At 39.7% G+C, this 13,425-nt stretch overlaps 2 protein-coding genes across 4 annotated transcripts in view; one reads left to right on the forward strand and one right to left on the reverse strand.

Moving 5' to 3' along the window:
• The window catches only part of LOC110950830 (protein prune homolog 2-like), a 188,370-nt gene that overhangs the window by 174,048 nt on the left and 897 nt on the right, over nucleotides 1-13,425 (forward strand). The window lies entirely within an intron of this gene.
• The window catches only part of pcsk5b (proprotein convertase subtilisin/kexin type 5b), an 87,236-nt gene that overhangs the window by 16,385 nt on the left and 57,426 nt on the right, over nucleotides 1-13,425 (reverse strand). The window contains exons 18-22 of one of the 3 annotated variants that reach the window (XM_022196414.2): nucleotides 11,680-11,783; nucleotides 11,389-11,527; nucleotides 9,801-9,916; nucleotides 1,171-1,273; nucleotides 858-994 (exon numbers count right to left, since the gene is read on the reverse strand). In XM_022196414.2, the coding sequence (XP_022052106.2) occupies nucleotides 858-994; nucleotides 1,171-1,273; nucleotides 9,801-9,916; nucleotides 11,389-11,527; nucleotides 11,680-11,783 (599 nt within the window). Of the gene's footprint in view, nucleotides 1-857; nucleotides 995-1,170; nucleotides 1,274-6,300; nucleotides 8,343-9,800; nucleotides 9,917-11,388; nucleotides 11,528-11,679; nucleotides 11,784-13,425 lie in introns of those variants that run through there. The other 2 variants (XM_022196413.2, XM_022196411.2) reach the window with 2 other exon arrangements.

Below are 13,425 nucleotides of genomic sequence, written 5' to 3' on the forward strand. Positions count from 1 at the left end.
AATGACGTGGGGAGAAGAGACAGATAGAGGGTCTCCTCGTGTTGTTATTGTTATGTCTCATTGAGCCTCAGACAGACCTGCAATTAAATGAAACCACATTTTCAAACACAGTCTGACAAACTTTGCCGGCTAATTGAGAGTGTGTGTGGACATGTGAAGGTGACAGAGAGTGTGTGTGTGAAGGGAAAATCTGGTGTTAATCTTCTTTTGGCTGTCTGGTATCTCCAAGTGTGTGTGTGTGTGTGTGTAGGTAGGGGTGTGAGTAACAGAATCTCCCCATTGTAAATACAGTCATTCTGACAGCCATAATACTGTCTGTAACAGTGTGATAAACACAGTCATTACTACCACCCTCAGGTTGATATTTCTTCAGCTGTGATCGTCTAATGGTGTCAGGATTTTGTAATAACAATTGTTGCTATGAGGAAAAATACTTTTTTCCCCCACAAAACTTACCAGAAGTTACGTCTTTTAAAAGCCATCAAATCCAGACAAATTGTGCCCTTTAACTAAAAACTTGAGTGACCTCTATGCAGGGATGCAACACACAGATGACTGATTCCCACTTTTAGCACATCGATCAGCAGCTCCTGGCTGAGCTCCTGCTTTAATTAGATTCATTTACTTTTCGAGGATTGATTAGAGGAGTCCGGCACAAATGAGCCTTTGCTTGATCCATGTGATGTTACGAAAAAGCACGACTTCACTTGCATTCAAGTCACACCTAGATAGATGGGTTTTTAAGTGAACCTCTGCAAGAAAGCTGCCTGTGTCAGAGAGAAAAGTGTTCAGATACACACCTGCACTAAATGGTGCAGCTTTTCCAACCACATATATCAACTGCTGATTTTGTGTACCTTTGTCGCAGCTCGTGCAGTTTTCAGGTCCTTCATCGTTGCACTCCTTGCAGGTGGGGTGACAGAGATGGCATTGTCTGTCCATGGCGTAACGACCCAACTGGCAGTGGATGTCGCAGCGGCCATCATCAAACAACCTGCAAGTGGTTGATGAGAAACAAGCAAAATCAGCCTCAGACACTGCATGTGATGGGTGTATTTACAGTGCAGTAAGTTTATTTGCTTTATCCCAATTTCAGTTTTGCTACTTTCCCCCAGCTCTATCGCCCTACATCCTGTAACTATGGATGTTTGTGTGTCAGGAGGTCGTCACCATGTTGAAGGACAGCTGGTGCAGTCCTCCCTCTCTGGACCTGTGCACTGCAGACAGGTAACATCACACAGGTGGCACTTTCCATGTTTACTCATGTACTCTCCTGCAAACACAGAGCCACAGTGAACATCACCTCACACCTGCTGTCTACACCTGCAGATTCTGACCTTTAGTTTTCACTAATTTCATACTTAATGCATCATATAGTTATTTGGCAGCTCCAGGTTTTTGTTCTGATTTGTTTTAACTGTTTTTTTTTTTCTGCTTGAGTGACTGGATTTGATAGTGGGATGTAGTTACACAAATTAAAACCAAGAGTCAGTCGTTATTTTTTCCATTTCATTGAAGGTCCTGCTCATTATCCTCTGGTTTCTGATATCACCTGCACAATAACAATTATGTTGCATCTTAATATCATGCATGAAGACAGTTCACAGGTTTAAAAAAAAATCTTTGACAATTTCAGGTTTGAACATGTCACATGCTAAGTGCAACCCAAGTTAAGAGAGATATGATTTAGATTTTTCCCATTTTGTGCCCCTTAAGAGACAAGAAAACACAGAGCTGTACCACAATAAAGCTTTTTAAACAAACACATTATGAATGATCATTACTTCACAGGTGAAAGCTAATATTTATCACAGCACATAGTTTTAGAATCTCTAATCTACAGTAAATGAAAACTGATAATAATAATTTTATTTGTGACTATAACCTCTTATCAGTACTGCTTCACTGCAGGAGTTTCATGTTCAATTCATCACTTTTTTTGTTAAGTTTCTATGTCTCTCCATGTTTGTGTGGTTTTCTTCCATCATCCAGCTTAAGGTTCAAAGCAACTGGAGCCTTTCCAGCCCTCAATTTTTTTTTATACTTTACACTTTTTATTTACCTTAGTGCACTTTTTTATGTACACATTAACATTTTTTAAGTATTAAAAGGGACATTTCTAGTAGTCAGTATCAGTGACCAGGTCACAGCTGTTCGGAGGAGAAATGTGCTTAGTGATAAGAACAGAGATGCAACAGAATCATCTACAATATCACACAATAGGTAAAGTTATAAAACACATCCTCCAAGGATGAAATGCTGAAAATGTATGTAGGTGTTGGAAAGTTTTTATCGTAAAACCGACAGGAAATTGAGTTTTGAGCTCCAGAAATCTCAGCGCCTGGCAAAGTAATTGTTGAGTCACTTGCATTGATCAAAACCATTTTCAGATTCCAGGTGGATGTTATACTCATTTCATAGGACGTAGAAATAATACTACTACTACTAATAATAATAAAATTATTCTTACCAAGTGACCTTTTCTTTCTCAGGTAGAAGTGACTAATCTTTGCTCACACATAAAATGCATGTAAGCTATTGTGTCCAATTTTGCTAAAGAATAAAGAAAAAGTTTTTAAAGAAACCCGTCAACCTTCAGCTTCAATCTCGGCTGCACTGAAAAGAGCCATAACAAAGGAGGCATAAACATTGCCTCCTATCCACCTTTTGTATTAGACAAAGGTGATAGACACTGGTTCAGGCATAGGGATGGAGCTGTGTGTGTGTGAGCATCCTTCAAGGCAGCGGTGAGGTTGTCTGTGCTCTCTGGCTTTCTGTGAAAAGCTCAATTGTTCCTTTCAAAACAAAAGAGCTTCTTTGTGTACAAACACAACAGGCGGTGGCTTCCCATTCAGTAGAGCTCTGCTGAAACCATTCAAACAGCCCCCGAATAAACGCCACCACTCTTCTTCACACACACACATACACACACACACACACACACACACACACAAATTGTCTCCCTGTCTTTCTGTTTGTCTCCCCCTCACTCACGCTCACAAACAAACAGAGAGCCAAGTTCTCAAGGGACGGGAAGCCGCACAGCTCCACTCAGCAAAAGCAGACACTTTGGACTCCCACTGCCAGACGGGAGAAGAATGGAGCGGAGAAGATAGAGAGGCTGTCACTCAGGGGATTAAAACTTTTCCTCTGTTTTGGACTCGGCTGACCTTGTGAGGACACTGACAGTCGACTCTGTCAGCAGAGAGAGAGAGCTCTGCCGGCAGGTATCACACTGACATCCGCCACACCTGCTCCTGAATCCCAATTCCCCGGCCTTTCCACCTCCCGATGCCTGTGCACACTTGGTCCAAGAAAGTAGAAGAAATTATATATGTAGGCCCAGCAGGTGGTCATGAGGATGTTAGGCATATTGTTTATTTAATGCTGCGATTTTTAACACCACAGGCAGTCGCTCCTCCTTCATCACCTGAGTAAAGTTGTACATTATTAATCCTAATGGGGAACTTTTACCTATCCTCACTATTAAGTACACTGTAAAGTATGTTTGTAGATTTTACGGTGAAAAATTGTCAAACCATGGCGGTAAAAATCTGTAAACTCTAAAACAGCTTGATGCAGTTTATATTACACTGAATCCCCTTAAATAGGACAATTTTCCTGACTCCTACACAGTTTTCTATGGAAAATGCCATAATATGTATAACAATACTGTAATTTTTGCATTTTATTCTCTAAAAGAATACAGTTTTTCCCAGCTGAATGCACATATTGTTGTGCTGATAACAGAAACATGCTGCAATATTTACAACAAGTAACATGGCAATTTCTGCATTTATTATATGTAAAAAAAAAAAAATACAGTGTGTTACCGGTCAAACTGATGTACTTTTGTGTTTATAACAGAGATATGCTTTAATATTTATGACCGCTTTAACCACAGTTTCTGCTAAAAATGCATATATTTCATGTTAAATACACTAACTGTTATGCTGATAATGGAAAAAATGCTGAAATATTTGTAAGTTACACAAACCTAATTTTTAAAATTGTATTTTCAAGTAAATTTTCTAATTTTTAAAGGTTAAAACTTACTTTTTTATAGTAAAATATAGAATGAAGCCCGTTTTTAAACCCTAAAATCAACAATATTTTATATTTCTTTACAGTAAATGTAGAAACTGTTTTACCGTGATTTTACGGTAGCGTTCTAGCAACCACAGCTACTGGAATTTTACCATTAAAACAACAATTGCTTTGTACAGTGTAACCAAATGTTGTGCTAAAGGGTGGCTTCGGGATTATTACCAAACATTAATGTAGTTTGAGCTTGGAAGCACCTAAATACGAAAAAAAAAAAAAGGAAAATCACAGAGGCTTAGTGCAAGCTGGCCATGAGTTACAGCTCCCCAGAACATGATAAAACTTAATGGATAACGTGAATTATGGCCAGATTTAGCACTTAAAAAGAGCACTTCACAGAAACATTTGCTTGGAGTCTGATGAGGACTGAAATCAGCATTTATGTCAAGGATGTTGACTTTTATTTCATCAATAAAAAAATATCCGTGTGTGATGGAAAAATCTGTGGCATTGTTTGAATTTAAGACACTTACGGGATTCCCAGAAAATCATGCTGGATTCATTTAAGTGACAAAGTAGGTCAGGACTGAACTACAGGATTGTTCACACACGCATTCTGCTTTGCTGTACCGCTGGTCACATTTGGCACGCCGAAGCTGTCTGAGTAACTGTATATCGCTGTATAATCTTTGAAAAAAAACATCTTGAATCACTTTTACCAACAGTTTAAACAAGTTTTTTTAAACAAGTTCTAGCTGATGAAAAGAAAAATTGTGGCAAAACGCAATCACTCAAATTCCTGCTGTAGCACACTTGCCAATGTTTGAAGATGTACACCAGTTGTAAGACACAGTGGCATCTGGGAGGTTACACCTGGGCTATTCCATCTCAGATGATCACACGCCTTCTGTTCGACTGACAACGACTTCTGAATTTTTTTTCATTCTAATAAACTAGTGTCTAAAATGGAATCTGGTAAACTAAATGCAGCTAAATTCGGCCCAGAATATATCCCTAGTTAACACCTGCTTTAGCAATGTTTTTGTTAAAAATGTGCTCAAAGATGGGATCTTCCATGGCAGCTTTTTTATAGTTTAACTCACTAGTAATCAGAGAACATCTGACCTACTTATCTAATATTGTAGATTCTGAATCAAACACATAATAAGAAATAACGGTGAAAATTGCAGGCCCTTATCTTAAATAGCTCTTGAGATGTTGTTCAAACATAGCCTCAAATTTCAATGTACTGAAAGAGGCAATGCCTTAGATTACCTTGGAAACTGAAATTTAATAAAAATCTTAAAAATGGCTGGACAGAAATCCTTTTAAAAATGTAATGATTTGTAATGGACTGGCCCAACCTGCCATACTGTATAAAGCAGAAATGTACCGGTAATATCTTCTAAATTAAAGTGGCCCAGTAGCACTGAAATGTTTCATGGAGGGCTACTGCATGATTGTTCAATATTTTTACTGTTATTCTTAAGTTAGAAAAAGCTTGTGGTTAGAAACAACAATCTAGCAACTACTAATGCTTCTTCCTCCAGCTCATACATTCATATTATCTGATTTGTAGCCTTAGACCTCTTGATATATGTTGTGCTTTATGGCAAGTAAAATACACTCCTTGTATTCCACTCATGAATGCAAACTATACTAAATCCACACAAGACAATGAAGCTTGCACCTATAAGAAAGCAGCCAACACCTTTTTTTCCATCTTCGGCCTAATTGTCATTGAGCGCACATATCTACCTTTTAAATGCTCTGCCTGGGGCGGGGGCCACTTTCATTTAATCAATGTGATCAAGTGAGTGCCGGAAAAATAAAATCTAGCATCTCAATTTCAATTATGTCATTTCCTTTCGTGAACTTGTAAAATATGTACTGAGTGTAAAACGGGGCAAAAGTGAGAAACCGATAAACAAAAACGCTAAAAAGGCAAATTAATACTGACTGATACGCTGCCAACATAGTAAGAACTTAAAAGAAAACAAAAACATGAACAGATTAAACATTTTAATAAGAACACTTAAGTAAAAAAAAAAAAGATTTTCAAAACTAGGACTTTGAGTAACATTAATAATGCATTGTCACAGATATGTCACAGGTACACAATAAAAACAGCTTTTATATGAGGGGTGGGCGTGCGTGTTTGTGTGTGAGTGCAAGTCTGTGTTTGTCTACTACCACACACACACACACAGGTCATCTTAAACAATGACCAAGATTAAGTTTTTGTTAACCAAAACAGGGGATTCATCAATCTTTATTACAAATCATCAAGAACCATAACCAGGTGACAGTACAACAATTTATCTAATACTGTAAATGCTCAAGCTGCAGGTGTGAACACCCACACAAAATAAGAATCTTAAACATTATGTTTTTGCGGTTCTTTATTAGAAACCAGCACCTCCAGAATAACTTTTGAGTTCCATCAGGAAAAGTTCAGAGACAGACAGGAGGAGAAACCAGGCGTCTGAAGTCTGTTGGCCTTTTATCACAAGCATAGATTTGGCTCAATATGATGTATGTTTCTGACACGACTCCTGATTCTGCAGTGACGTTGTCGGTTCACTTTTAGTTTTAACTATTAGAATGCAAATAGAAAAGGAAAAAATATTGCCTCGATGTGCCCGTTTCCCAATTTTTCTGCTGCCAAACGTGTTTTAATGTCCAAAGTAACTGAAAGTAAAATGGTCAGAGCGCTGATTTGCACCGCAGCATGTTTGCCACCTGTCTTCCCGTGCAGATGAAACGTGATAACCACAGAATATTTTCTGTGCCAAACGTTGACCTTCTGTGTTCAGAGTGTAGCGCAGTACTTCAGTTGATATGCATTTCCATTATAATGGAATGACGCAGAGTAGAAACTTCTAAAACTCTATTTTATTTGCGAACAGTAACATGTAGGGATGCACCGATACAGATAAAATACCATCAATGGACAAAATTCCCTTCAGCAGGGTTATATATGGCATGTGGAAACCAACATATAAAAGAATTTCAGGTCCCTGTAACAAATATGAGCTATATTTCGATAACTTTATCCAGTGACAACAAAGTAAAGAGGAGCTTTAAATCTTTTAGTCACAGTAATGGATGGAATCAATACTCCGTTTTGGGCAAAAGTTCTGTATCGAGAATCTTTGTCTTGAGTGAAAAATTGGCATCGGTACATCCCTAATACCACAAATCCATTACAACTCACTGCAGTGTTTCCTTCCCTGCAGAAAGACCTGGAAGGAATGACTATCAACTCGTCTTGGAGTACCTTTTGAATGAATCAATGCTGTCTGGGCTTACATCAAGAATTAATGGCATTCTCCTGGACACACCAATAAAGACAAACACACACACGATTCAGAGGGCAGGTTTATGTTTTAAATAAATGAAATGAGGTGATTTTGGTCAGTAACGTGCATCAATCTTGGCATACAGTGACACTGTGGTGTCTATGAGTTCAAGTGGTGGCTGATTTATGTGTCTGCGTTCATGTTTATAAGTGTGCGTGTGTGGTAAATGAGCATCTGTGAGCGTATATAACTGTGTGTGAATTTGTCTTCTCTCCCCTAAACAGCCAAAAGTCAGCCCAGACACACATTATTTTCACATTACTGAGTGAGCTTCTCTTTTTTTTTCTTCTTTGACGTATATTTACAGGCAGAAAACCACGGCCTTTCCTACTGTATGTTCACTTTCCATCTGTTTATCGTTAACGCTGGAAAGAGAGGAGGAATAGGAGCCAAAATAAAAATGCACACAGACGTATTCAGAGCTTCACAGGCTGAGTGGCTCCTGTTTTTAGCTATGCTTCCTACACTTGCAACAAAAAAGAAGGTTCAATTATTTTGGCATCAATGCTTTGGTCACAAAATACCGACACTTTTATTCTTTTGTTTGTTTTCGCTTTTGTTTTTCATTTGCTCATTTGTTCTTGAAGTAAGTCCCAGTCATTTTACACCCTGACCACATGTGTGTGTCCCAGTACAGAAAAAAAGGTAGGTTTGTTGTAGTCCTGTCATCGCACCTCCGATGCAGTCCCTTTAAGAGGCACAGATTCTCTTATAAATTATGTGACTATGAATGAGTGGGCAGGGGGTTTGAGAGGGAGGGGTGCCCCCTGTGCCCCCGCATCCCCCCTGCACTCCCTTTACGCCTGGCGACTACGTCCCGTCACCCCTTTTGCGAGCATGTTCTGCAGCACAGTTGCTGCAGCACTTTCCTCTGGCAAAGATTGTTCTTTTTAACAAGCACGCAGAAGCTGCCTTCCGCCCAAGATTCTTCATTTGCTTTCCACAGACCAGGAAGAAGAGATACCGGGGGGGGGGGGGGGTTGGAAGGAGGGGAGGAAGGGTAGGGGGAGACACATTCACATACACACAAATACAAACACATGTGGAAACACACACAGGGCAGAACCATTAGCAATGGTTGAATGACAGGCAGAGCCGTGTGATTGATCAGGAGAGGGTTCAGGTGACAAGAAGAGGGTTTTTTTTTGATCCAATCGCAGTTGATGTTCATCGAGGTAGAAAATGATTGTAGTCCAGTGGAATGATTGGATCCACGTCAGGAGAAAAGTAAAGCAGATTTGGGAGAAAAAAAAACAGAGAGAGAGAGAGAAAAAACAAACGTCACACAATTAGCAAATTGAGGATTTTTGAAATTCACAACTTTGTCTCATTTTGCATAACAAAAGAAACACTTAAAGTGGACCGCCAGTCTGTGAAACCTGTAGGTCAATTCCTGCATTTAAAAGCAATTTAACAGGAATCCACTTTTGAGCTACCAATTCAAAAGAATCCCCAATAGAGACCAGACTGAGTGTGCACTTTAAGCAAAGACCCCATCATTAACAGAAAGGTCACACAAGAAAGATATTTTTTCTCCTCAGAGCTTTATCTCATCACCAGCTGGGAGACTTCATGGCCGTGGGTTCATTTTAACTAGAAGGTTATGACTAAAGCAGCAAGTCACAGGTTGTAGTCAAAACCTCATTATCAGAAAATCACGTCAGTCGCTTAGTGAAGCGCAGGAACATTTACACTAAAAGACTAATAAAGCAAACATGCACAATTGGGCAAAAAGTCAAAACGCAGCAGAAAAAGGAGAGTACAAGTAAAGACAAAGAGAAATTAGAGAAGCAGATGATATTGAACACTTGAGCAAAAAGGAGATTAAGTAGACGGTACTGAGAATCCAAAGCACAGCAAAAATCCAGGAAAAGAGGCATGATATTAAAATAAAAGGACAAGAATGTGCAAGCGTGTAATCCCAAAGAGATATCATATTAGTAATGTGCAGAACTTGAATGAGACCTAGATAAAGAGCACAAAAGCCTAAAGCAAGGACAGACTTCCTGCTGTAAAGCTACACCAGTGAGCGCTTTAGTTCAAGGTGTTAGTACAAAGCTCAGATTATTAAACTAGAGAGGCCACAAGTGAATCCTTTTCTCCATTTAAGAAAACTATATGTCACATTTTTGTTTTCACACCGTGGGATATGTAACAGAATTCATTTCTAGAGACTATGCGTAAATCTGCCCCTCTGAGGTTTTTGATTAGCTGAGTTGGTCAAGTCCACAACTAGTATATATTTGGGTTTAACACTTGGCAAAAAATGAATTTAGCTCTTTTTTTCCCCTCATTTTAAAGCATGTTTTTTCCACCATGTTGCCTGTTAGATGCAATGAAGCAAGTATCACGCCCATCAAGAGCGTCTTAGAGATGAGAAAGCTGACAACTCACCATCTTTGCAGATGGTGCTGACCACGCAGGCTCCTGCCTCCAGGTTGTAACCACTGACACAGCTGCTGCAGTTTCTTTCCCCGTGCCCCAAGCACTCGTAGCAGCTATTGTCACACCTGTCAAAGGTTAGATGAAGAATTACCTTCTGGTCTAGCCGGCACTAAACTTTGCACACATATCCTCTTTCAAAGTTAAAATTGTTCCTTAAAGACAACATACATTTACATGCTCCAATATACATTCAAACCACTGAGCTATAGGTGTAAGTAAATCATCCTTAAGTAACAAACACCCTTTTGGAGTTTGGTGTTTCATGCTGCAGTGTAAGATATGTTATCATAGCAAGTGTGCGTCAGGTGATTAGATTATATACAGTCATATCAGATGTTGTGTAAATAATCACAGTGAAATAGCCATTACTCTTCCTCTTCTAATCACAGAACATTTATGTGTATGATTTCTTCTCTTGTCACTAAATTCTGGTCTAGTGTGCATCACAAACTGTGGAGGTATGTAACAGACCAATGTTAGTTTCCAAATTGTTAAAATACAAAATTAAGCAATGCCTTGGAGGTCCGATCAACCACAGCTCAGGAAAAAAAAAAGAAAAAAGAAAAATATCTATAGTTGATTCAGCCCTTTCGGTTCATATTAGTGAACAGTGTTGCAACTGAAGGTTTTAAAAATTAAGCAAGAAAGGAAATTCTAAGAAAAAAATACCTGAACATTTCTTCAGGAGCAAAAGGCTAGTGTTAGGCAACAGAAAAAAAACAAAGTTCTAACATTTACTATGCTGCTGGTGTGAAAATGGGGCAAAAACATTTACCAGAAATGAACTGATTGAAGTTTCTGAGACAAGGGGGTGGTGACCGGGAATAAAGGAATCCAGTAAAGGTAAAGGATCAAGTGAGTAATAAATAATTCAAAGTGGGAGAGACAAATACCAGGGAGGCAAACCCATCACAGGAAACGATAAGAAGAGCAGACAAGATGTCTGAGTCTGTGGAGGAGTTTGACTGTGGGTGTGATCGGAGACAAACTAGTCATCAAACTGTCATCAAGCATAGCAATATGAGTATGTTTACATGTTCTTTCCCTCAATTTTCTACTCATCCAGGTCAACGTTTGTGAGGAACTGTTCAGGGGAAAAGCACACACAACTTTAAGACGGAAACAATAACTGTACCAGACGGCAGCTCTGATGGGCTTGTTGAAAAATAACTTCTTTTTTTTTTACACTTTACTGTTAATGTAAATTGCAGATGACAGCAAACTCCTCATTTGCAGGTTTTTGTCACAATGACTGTAATTTTGTTGAATTATTCCTGTTGGAGTCTCAGTTTTAAATATAGTTGTAATTCAACACTTGTTTGCAGGCCAATTTCACCAAACCAGAAACTCTGAAATCAAACAGTGTGCACTGCAGAGAGGACGAGTAAGAATAGAAAATGCTAAACTAATCTTAAAATAAGGACATGTGTACGACACTAGCTCAGGAAAGGCAGATTTCCTTGTTTATCTCCACAGACTAGAACGTTTTTTTGGTTGTTACTGTCGTGCAGAGGTGTTGGCAGGCGTGCTGACTCACTTCTTACAGGACCTCTGCACCTGCCCGTTGTCGGAGGTCTGCTCTGACAGGTAGTAGCCGGAGCTGCATGTTGACACACAGCGCCAATCCTCAAGTAAGTAGCTGTCTGCGCATTTAGTGCATGCTTCTATACCTGTGCCTGAAAAACACATGAACACACGCTTCAGGAATTCTGTCACAGCCACATCGTTTAAAAAAACCCCCAAAAAAACAGCAGCACGCATGGCCTACATAATAAATGTTCTTCTCATAAAGTGTTAGCTTATTACTGAAAGTCTGATGACTTCCTACCTGCGCAGGTGGCACAGGCCCGATGGCAGAGTTCACAGGTCTTTCTGTGGCCGTTGTAATAAGTTCCTGGGTCACAGGTCATCTGACACTTGCTTCCTTGAAGACTGGAAAGTAGAAGACAAAGGTAAGTTTTTGTATCTTTGTAGTAAATACCAAAAGAAAAGAATATTGTATTTCCTCTGTTGGCAACATGAAATTCAAACTGTTGGCTCTGTATAAGTGAAAGTTGGCCTGAAATAACAACTGCTGCAGAAAAAATTCTGGACAAAGATTTAGCAAGGAAAAAAAAAGCTCCAGTGATACTGTGTCATGTGTAGGAGTGCATAATGATGACTGGCCTTTCGTTCACATTTTGACTAATAATCAGAAAAACGAAGTGCAGATCAGTCTCATTTGGACCAGCGCAAAATGTAGATAATTTTGAAGGTGTCACATGTTGGGATGGAGGTCAGTTAGGAAGCAGTTTTGGAGGTTATAAAGTCAGATCTGTGAAGTCACAGTGAGGACAGGTTGGTGAGCTTGCTGCGCTAAGCTGAAAAACAGCTGGTCCGTGTTAGCTAAAGTTTCCCAGAAACGATCTCGTCTGGTCCCCTCTTCCTCCCCGACTCCTAACTGAGCATTAATGGTGAAGTAAATGGAAGAGGGGAGGAGGCTGCGTGTGTGTGTGTGTGTGTGTGTGTGTGTGTGTGAGTGTGTGTGTAACTGTGATCTCGCTGAGGAAATTATGGCCTTCGAGTGTCCCCACCTCCACCTCTGGCTACACTGAACACTTAGAGGTGGGTTCAAGACCGCAATATGTTTAAAACACTTCACAAGTGTTTCCTTCATGACCTATCAGGAATTCCAGCACTTTGAAACGCCCTATCCTCTGTCAGGTCAAGTGTAGCTGGGTCGGTTTGAAGAGGCTGCCGTGGATGTGGCCAAAAAATGAACTGGAACATGTCTGCCTGGTGAACTACGTGGTTGAGATCAGAGGCTCTTCAGGGTGAGGATTACAACCCAAAACAGATCCACTTCTTGTGGGTATCCACATGACATGAGTATATGTGGGTTTTAATAAGCCTGGGTCACCGGGTGAAACTCAGTTTACTCAATTTGGGTCCAAAGCGGAAAGCAGTTGGGAAGCCCTGGTTTCACTGATTTATGCTGCAAATCCAAACCACAGCGTAACATAATGTGCCGGTCTAAATTAGCAGCACTGTGCTCCTGCGGCGTTAGATTTGATGAACACAAAAGGTCTTTATCCTGAGGCCACAACACTGATGTTAAAATCAACTTGATGCAAAATAAAATGTTCAAAGCTTTTAGAACACAGAGCACCATGTTTGTAATACATTTCAGAATTAACTGATAGCAAATTAGATGGTGTATGTTTTGTTGAGCTGCATATGAACTAAACTGTTTATATACTTGTGGAGCATAAAGGTTGGGTGTAACTCAGGAGGTGAAGCTAGTCGTCCAGTAATCACAGGATTGGCTGCCCCCCTTTTGAAGTGTCATGGGGCAAAGCACTGAACTGTGTGTGTGAGAATGAGAGGCATATTGTAGTGAACTTTGTAAAACAAACTGGCTTCTATGGCCGTGTTCTGATTTTAGCACACTTAAAGGTGGAGCACAAAGCCGCCATCATAATGTGGATGCTTTCTAACAACCTTTCATTCTGCATTTATTTGGACATAGAAAGGGAAAAGACACCTCCACTCAGTTGACCAACTACTGCATTGACTGTAAATTTACAAAAATTAT

The sequence above is a fragment of the Acanthochromis polyacanthus genome, chromosome 7 (assembly GCF_021347895.1).
Source record: "Acanthochromis polyacanthus isolate Apoly-LR-REF ecotype Palm Island chromosome 7, KAUST_Apoly_ChrSc, whole genome shotgun sequence".
In the NCBI taxonomy this organism is placed as follows: domain Eukaryota; kingdom Metazoa; phylum Chordata; class Actinopteri; family Pomacentridae; genus Acanthochromis; species Acanthochromis polyacanthus.